General features: G+C 44.5%; 1 protein-coding gene across 1 annotated transcript; it reads left to right on the top strand.

The window, feature by feature from the left end:
- Positions 1 to 281: 281 nt before the first annotated feature.
- LOC129856983 (C-X-C chemokine receptor type 3-like) lies at positions 282 to 5,126 on the top strand. Its single transcript, XM_055924818.1, has 3 exons — positions 282 to 570; positions 1,198 to 1,557; positions 2,011 to 5,126. The coding sequence occupies exons 2-3, from the start codon at positions 1,204 to 1,206 to the stop codon at positions 2,785 to 2,787; spliced, it is 1,131 nt and encodes a 376-aa protein (XP_055780793.1). The 5' UTR covers positions 282 to 570; positions 1,198 to 1,203; the 3' UTR covers positions 2,788 to 5,126.
- The last annotated feature ends 3,930 nt before the right edge of the window (positions 5,127 to 9,056 follow it).

Raw genomic sequence — 9,056 nt, 5'->3', positions numbered from 1 at the left:
TTGAGTTGCTAGACGTACACGTTATACACCAATCCCAACCAACCACCATACTTTAGTTATTTCCTTAAGTAGCCATCTGCCTTATCTAACCATACCAAACGTAACGTGTCATACACATTTTTGTGTCACGGTTCCGGATTTATGTTTACTATGTTACGTCTTGTCTATGAGACCAGGCTGCAACATCAACACAACACGTTCGGACAAATCCACTCTTGCCAGATCGCTGCGCTGCACTGCGCGCAGCACAGCTGTTGTGAGCGCAAGCCCCGCCAAGTACATGTTATTGACCAACAATCGGAAGCTGTGGGAGGCGTTAATTCTCTAAAAGTCTTGCATCATCCCCGTGACCCTCTTCACATTTTGTTTTGTGTGAACTGTTAGTTCAAGTTGTTCTCTCTCTTTCCTGCTTAGGGAATGCAGCCATTCAAACAAACTGTCTGTTCTCTACTGGCTTATTTATAGTGTAAGTCTCTCTCCAGTCTCTCCAATGCTACTGGGGCTACTGAATGAGCGGCTATTTTTATTTTAAATTGAACCTTTATTTAACTATAGAACACGGCTTATGTGGTAAGTACATTTCTCATTTCAAACCCCTTTTACTGTCTATGTGTTTTCTCTTTTCTCCTCCTCTGTGGTCTTTGTCCTACACAAGTTCTCTTTACTCCACTTATGTCTTTCATGCTTCGTGTGTTTGTGTGCATATGTCCGTGCACCCATACGTCCACTTTTCCCATGTTCTCTCTGTTTTGCAAGTATAGAATACCTACAGAGAGGTTAGAGAGTGTGGTTCGAGCACAACGAGACAATCTCCCATAGTGTCTCAATGGCACCAGTCAGATGGTCTGCAGTGCAGTGGACAGCCCCTGTAAGGGGAACTGTACTTTCCACTCTTACTATGCTGTGTGTGGTGTTGCCTCATCTGGTGACATCGGAATCATGTGAGCAGCGTGAATATAATCTGATCTGGCCATTGTCAGATGAGACACTTCAGGGGATACCTCTCTTTCTCACACAACTTGTCAGTGTTAGAGCAGAGGACTGGAGACTAAAGACAGATCTCTCTAGGTATAACTTGGTGAAAGAGGAAATTGTTGTCCTCGCCAACACATATTCTGCTCGCATTGTTTTTGTCTGAAACCCAATAGATTGGTCTGTATTACCCAAACGATAAACTGATTCTCGACTTCTCTACAGACAGACATGGATTTGGACCTGGGAGGGATATTTCTAGAGAATAGCACCTATAACTACGATGAGGACTATGTTTATAAAGAGGAATGCTCCCCTGAAGATGGCGTTGGGGTGTGTTTTGGCACGGTGTTCCTCCCGATGCTCTACTCCCTGACGCTGGTCCTGGGGCTAGTGGGTAACGTGCTGGTCCTGGTGGTTCTGGTCCAGAGGAGGAGTAGCTGGAGCGTGACGGACACCTTCATCCTGCACCTGGTCTTGACCGACACCCTGCTGCTGGTCACGCTGCCCCTCTGGGCTGTTCAGGCCACTGGGGAATGGAGCTTCGGGACCCCCCTCTGCAAGATCACTGGAGCCATGTTCACAGTAAGGACTTGTGGGGGGTGGGGGGCGACTGGTCTAGCAAGTGTATATATCTGTATGAACACATGAACTGGGGGTTGGGGATGGGGATGGGGAGAGGGGGTAAAGGATTTGGACTAGTGTGGAGTAGTGTGGTATATGATGGGGGGTTCTAGTGCTGTGAAATCCGAGGGCTGGGTAGTGTAGGATAAGAAGGGGACGAAGAGATTTTACATCCTATTATTCTGCTAAGTCATCGGATACACTTTCAATACATCCTTCAATCCAGATCAGGGTTAATGTACTCTTAATGAGCTCTTCCTCTGAGTCCAATAATAAACTGTCAACATTTCTGGGAAAAGAGGAAGTACAGAGGAGGAACACAGCTGTTTCATCTTAATGTTCATTCCAGCTAAGAGCTTTCTCAAGTGTATATCTCTCTGTTCTCTCTCTATATATATATCTCTCTCTCCTCAGATCAACTTTTACTGTAGCATCTTCCTGCTGGCCTGCATCAGTCTGGACCGCTACCTGTCCGTGGTCCACGCGGTCCAGATGTACTCTCGCAGGAAGCCCTGGATGGTGCAGGCCAGCTGCCTGTCCGTGTGGCTCCTCTCCATCCTCCTCTCCATCCCCGACTGGCACTTCCTGGAGTCTGTGAGGGACACCAGACGAGACAAACAGGAGTGTGTCCACAACTACCCGTCTCTCTCCCAGTCTGGGTTTGACTGGCGCCTGGCCTCCCGCCTGCTCTACCACACGGTGGGCTTCCTCCTCCCATCTGCCGTGCTGCTCTTCTGCTACTCCTGCATCCTGCTGCAGCTGCAGCGTGGCTCCCAGGGCCTCCAGAAGCAGAGGGCCATCCGGGTCATCCTGGTGTTGGTGCTGGTCTTCTTCCTCTGCTGGACGCCCTACAACATCACCCTAATGGTGGACACCTTTCAGGGGAGGCCTGGGGAGCCTGTTTCTGGGTCCTGTGAGAACAGGAGGACAGCTCTGGAGAACACTCTGGTGGTTACGTTCGCTCTAGCCTGCCTGCACGCTTGCCTCAACCCAGTGCTCCATCTCGGCCTGTGTAGAAACTTCCGGCGACACGTGCTGGATATGGTGAGGTGTGTTGAGGTGGTGGAGAACGATCCGAAACTCTCACTATGGGATTCAGGTGTGGTTGAAGACTCACCTGACCAAGCAGAGGAGATGGGGACGTTGAACCCAATGACAACCATAGGACAGGTACAGTCCACCCAGAGCTGATGGGTAGGAAGAGGATCCTAATGACTAATATAGTATGTCTTCCTGCCTTGAGGGGAAGTTGTATGGGTCATGGGTCTGGGGATTGGTGGATGACTGTGACCTGGGTCATGAGAGAAAGACATGCATAGTAGAAAGTCCCTTATGAGGACTGCTTTCTTTGAATTGCACTTTAATGGAAAACGCTCAGACTAAATGTATATTTGTTTTAAGTCAGTGGGTTGTCTGATCTTCACGTTTTGTTTTACCTATCGATGTCGTCCGGCTCTGGAGAATCTGTTGGAAAGATTCATGCATTAGTTATTCAAACCTATATCTATTGTATTATTATTATTACAGAGCACTTCACTGAATGTAATGGATTTTAGAGTAAACAACGTTCTCAGCAGACACATACATCATACGTTTAGATTGTTACACTCCCCTACATATTTATTTGGAAAGTGAAGCTAAAACTTTTTATGTGGCTCTATACTCCAGCATTTTGGATTTGAAATCAAATGTTTTATATTTGTCACGTTCGTTATAGTGATGAGACCAAAGCGCAGCGTGATTTGAGTACATCTTTAATAAAGAAAGAACACTGAACGAACTATACAAAAACAACAAAATGAACGTGAAGCTATATAATAATAGTGCTGACACAGGCAACTAACTATAGACAGGACAAAAAACATATATCACCCTTGTCACACCCTGACCTAACCAAAAATAATAAAGAAAACAAAGAATACTAAGGTCAGGACGTGACAATATTAGACAGTACAGCATGTCACCTTTTATTTGAGCATGTCACCTTTTATGACTACATCAAGCATGTGACTCTACAAACTTGTTGGATGCGTTTGCAGTTTGTTTTTGATGTGTTTCAGATTATGTTATGTCGAATAGAAATTAATGATAAATATTGTATTGTTTCATTCTGGAGTCACTTTTATTATAAATAAGAATAGAATGTGTTTTCTTCTATATTAAAGTGGCTACCATGATTACGGATAATCCTGAATCAATCGTGATTAGTGATGAGTAAGAAAGTTACAGATGCACAAAGATCATGCCCCCAAGGAATGCTAACCTCTCGCCATTACCAATAACAGGGGAGCATAGGATTTTCTGTATGATATTTCGGATATTTATGAGTATGATTTTTATATATCTGTAACTTTCTCACTCAATATTATTCAGATTCATTCATAATTATCTGTATGAAGAAATCCCAAACTTTTCTCACAGAATATTGAAGTTTTAGTAAGACTTGTGTATGTTACTGTTCTATTGTGTAACTATAATGTTATTTTTTTCAATTATATACTGTTATTTTATTTTTCCATTACTGTATATAATTAATGAATAAGAGTATGTTTCCCTTTTTACAACAATTGTTTCACTTTTGATTTCCTCAAGTCGGTGTCACAATATCCTGTAAATTGACCCACTCTGGGGAAGCCCAATGTTGTTTTACCGTTTCTACTGGCTGGTTTTACCCTGTCTGACAGCAGCATGAGACAGGGTTTCCAACTCCGTCCCAGGCTTGAGTTAATTCCTTTGTTGCAACAGGCTGTTTAGGCCTTTGGCACGCCTGATGACACACAGCCATGGTTAGTGATATCATTGGTCAGATGTGGTGGGAGAGGGAGACAGTAATATTGCTCTTTGTGTCCTGTGCACTTTTCACGGGTCTGTGTCCTCCATATCCGTCTGAATACACCACTGTTTGTTTTACTAAGAGAGGACTGTAATGGGCATTGTCAACCAGGTGAAACTGGGAGAAGGTAAGATAAGAGGAAACAGAAAATAAGGAGGTGGGGAGAGATAGTGAAGGAGATATACTGCTGGTATAAGCAGCTGCGGTTACCACGAGGGAAATGTTTATCCGCTTCTCTAGTGTTAGGCACCGCTCTTTTTCATATGAGAGCCATGGTCCAAACATAACATGAGGTGTTGGAGACTTCTAGTTTGCATGCATATTCTAGACTTCACCAGCAGTAGTTGTGCTACGCTGTGCCTGCCAGAATAGTGCTTCAGTCATATTAAATTAGTGGTGCATGTCCATCTCAATAGTTTAGACTAAGAACACCTCCTGCTCTAATCTCATCTCCTCTCCTTCACTGATCTGAAGACACAAGATTAGCTTACTAAAAGAAACATGGTTATGCATACATACAGTACATATCCTATGGCCCAACCTGGTCTCAGAGCATTTCGTATTACTTTGTATTTAAATTTGGGACGCTCAATTTATTATGATATGTTATGTTTAGTATGGTATGTATTAATATGTGGATGTCCATCGCCCATTTCGTAAGATATGTTACGAATTAAAATTCCTATATTGTTACGAATCTGCAAAATGTTTACTTTACGAATTTGCTAAATGTAAAATATATTATGAATATGCTAAATGTATGATGTGTTACGAATTGTAGCTAGCTTGCCCTTTCTTAGCTAAGCTTGAGGTTAGGGTTAAGTTTAGGAGTTAGATTAAAGGGTTAAGGTTAGGGGAAGCGTTAGCTAACATTCTAAGTAGTTGAAAAGTTGCTAATTAACTAAAATGCTACATTTCATCCATGATGAGATTTGAATTCACAACCTTTGGGTTGCTAGACGTTCACGTTATACACCAACCCCGACCAACCACCATACTTTCGCTGTTTCCTTAAAGCAGTGCTTCTCAATTATTTTCTGTTACCCCCCCCCCCCCCCCCCTAGGAAGAAGTAAACATTTTGCGCCCCCCAACTCTCCGCCGCGACTGTAAATAGTGTAATTTGTCTATAAAATTGTTATAAGTACACCTCTGCATAACATTGTATCCTTATTAACATTAAAGAAAACAAAAAAAGAAAGAAATACAGATCAACTTACAACAAAGAATAACTTTATTAACATTGTTTTTTAGTCTGTAACAGAAAAGACTTAAAGTGCATCAATTTGCCTGAAATGTAAAAAATAATTCAAGCCTTATTCAAACTGTAAATTTTTTTTGACCATTTCATACTGAAAAATAAAATATAATCAATGAATAATAATACATTCAAATTGATCAGCAACATTAACTCAGGAGCACAATATATGAAACACTGACCTATAAAACAAAAATGAATAAAACAATTTGTGCAGATTTTTTTTAAATCAAAATGAGGAAGTTATAGTTTTTATTTTTGCAGCACTTGCGTCATCCGGCATGACAGAGACCATGTCTAATGCTGCAGGCAGTATCAGCTCCTCTGCTATGGAGTGTTTTTTTTTGCACTGAGCCATTTGGTACGCCACCTCATATGATGCCAGCAGTAATCGCTGGTTTACTGAAGTAGCATTCACAAAGCGGGACGATTGTTGGCAATATTCGGCACGTTTTAGCTGAAAAAACTCAAGTGGCTTATCAGCGTGATTGGGGTGTAATGTCTTTAAGTGTTGCCTTAATTTATTTGGCTTCATGCTGACCGCTGCAAACATTTTTAGACACAGTAAACATACCGGTCTTTCCTCGTCTCCCACCGTAGTCACAGTGAAGCCAAGCGCTACATACGCATCGTCATATTTCCGATTGCCGAGTTGGGCATCTCCGGCGCGGCCCACGCTTGGATTGCGTCCTACCTGACAGGTCGCTCCTACCAGGTGGCGTGGCGAGAATCTGTCTCCTCACCACGCGCTCTCACCACTGGTGTCCCCCAGGGCTCTGTTCTAGGCCCTCTCCTATTCTCGCTATACACCAAGTCACTTGGCTCTGTCATAACCTCACATGGTCTCTCCTATCATTGCTATGCAGACGACACACAATTAATCTTCTCCTTTCCCCCTTCTGATGACCAGGTGGCGAATCGCATCTCTGCATGTCTGGCAGACATATCAGTGTGGATGACGGATCACCACCTCAAGCTGAACCTCGGCAAGACGGAGCTGCTCTTCCTCCCGGGGAAGGACTGCCCGTTCCATGATCTCGCCATCACGGTTGACAACTCCATTGTGTCCTCCTCCCAGAGCGCTAAGAACCTTGGCGTGATCCTGGACAACACCCTGTCGTTCTCAACTAACATCAAGGCGGTGGCCCGTTCCTGTAGGTTCATGCTCTACAACATCCGCAGAGTACGACCCTGCCTCACACAGGAAGCGGCGCAGGTCCTAATCCAGGCACTTGTCATCTCCCGTCTGGATTACTGCAACTCGCTGTTGGCTGGGCTCCCTGCCTGTGCCATTAAACCCCTACAACTCATCCAGAACGCCGCAGCCCGTCTGGTGTTCAACCTTCCCAAGTTCTCTCACGTCACCCCGCTCCTCCGCTCTCTCCACTGGCTTCCAGTTGAAGCTCGCATCCGCTACAAGACCATGGTGCTTGCCTACGGAGCTGTGAGGGGAACGGCACCTCAGTACCTCCAGGCTCTGATCAGGCCCTACACCCAAACAAGGGCACTGCGTTCATCCACCTCTGGCCTGCTCGCCTCCCTACCACTGAGGAAGTACAGTTCCCGCTCAGCCCAGTCAAAACTGATCGCTGCTCTGGCCCCCCAATGGTGGAACAAACTCCCTCACGACGCCAGGACAGCGGAGTCAATCACCACCTTCCGGAGACACCTGAAACCCCACCTCTTTAAGGAATACCTAGGATAGGATAAAGCAATCATTCTGACCCCCCCCCCCCCCCTTAAAAGATCTTGATGTACTATTGTAAAGTGGCTGTTCCACTGGATGTCATAAGGTGAATGCACCAATTTGTAAGTCGCTCTGGATAAGAGCGTCTGCTAAATGACTTAAATGTAAATGTAAATTTCCTCGTCTTAGCTTTCGGGAGACTTACGTTTGTCTCATTATCTCCGTCTCTCTCTGCCTTTCTTTTCATCCCTGTTAAATATGTTTCCATGGTGTCTCTTAAGGGTTTGTTATCTGCACTTCATATATCCTGCTCTGTGCTGTGTGCTCTTGTTCGGTGCAAAAAAAAACTACTCTTTGTGGCAAAAAAAAAGGATGTTCCCCGGGATCACATGCACAGATCCCCTGGCATCGCTCCGAGCCCCTCCATGGGGGCGCGCCCCACTATTTGAGAAGGACTGCCTTAAAGTAACCATCTGTCTTATGTAACCATCCCAAACAGAACATATGATACTGATTTAAGTGTCCTGAATCCGGATTTACGTTTACTATGTTAAGTCTTGTCTATGAGACCAGGCTGCAACATCGACACAATACATTCTGACAAATCCACTCTCAACGGCTCGCGACCGTGTTCACACTGCGCACAGCACTGCTTTTGTGAGCGTAAGCCCTGCCAAGTACGTGTTATTGATGGACAACCGGCAGCTGAGGTATACTCTCTTCTGTAAAGCTCCAAAAATATTGGCGCTGGTTCTCTGGTTGTGTGACATGTGTACTGTACACCTCTGGTTACCGTGAGAGTAGAGGACTGAAATGACTATACCTCCTCTCTTCTAAAAGTCCTGCCTCATCCCCTTGACCTCCTTCACTTTTGTTTTGTTCTCTCTCTTTCCTGCTCAGGGAATGCAGCCATTCAAACAAACTGTCTGTTCTCTACTTATAGTGTAAGCAAACAGAGCAGTGTTTGTCTCCAGTCTCTGCAATACTACTGGGACTACAGAATGATCGGCTATTTTTGTTTTAAGTTGAACCTTTATTTAACTATAGAACACGGCTTATGTGGTAAGTACATTTCTCATTTCAAACCCCTTTTACTGTCTATGTGTCTTCTCTTTTCTCCTCGTCTGTGGTCTTTGTCCTACACAAGTTCTCTTTACTCCACTTATGTCTTTCATGCTATTTGAATTCCTGTGTGTGTGTGTGTGTGTGTGTGTGTGTGTGTGTGTGTGTGTGTGTGTGTGTGTGTGTGTGTGTGTGTGTGTGTGTGTGTGTGTGTGTGTGTGTGTGTGTGTGTGTGTGTGTGTGTGTGTGTGTGTGTGTGTGTGTGTGTGTGTGTGTGCTTGTGCATATGTCTGTGCGTCCAAATTTCCCAGGACAAGTCTTCTCTCTCTCTGTCTCTCTTTTGCTTTCTCTCTGTTTCCCCCTCTCTCTTGCCATCTCCCACCAGTCTTTCTGGTTTAACAGAAAATCTGATAAGTATAGAATACCTACAGAGAGGTTAGAGAGTGTGGTTCGAGCACAACGAGACAATCTCCCATAGTGTCTCAATGGCACCAGTCAGATGGTCTGCAGTGCAGTGGACATCCCCTGTAAGGGGAACTGTACTTTCCACTCTACTATGCTGTGTGTGGTGTTGCCTCATCTGGTGACATCGGAATCATGTGAGCAGCGTGAATATAATCTG

The sequence above is a fragment of the Salvelinus fontinalis genome, chromosome 6 (genome assembly GCF_029448725.1).
Source record: "Salvelinus fontinalis isolate EN_2023a chromosome 6, ASM2944872v1, whole genome shotgun sequence".
Classification (NCBI taxonomy): domain Eukaryota; kingdom Metazoa; phylum Chordata; class Actinopteri; order Salmoniformes; family Salmonidae; genus Salvelinus; species Salvelinus fontinalis.
This window is presented reverse-complemented; position numbering and strand designations above follow the sequence as displayed.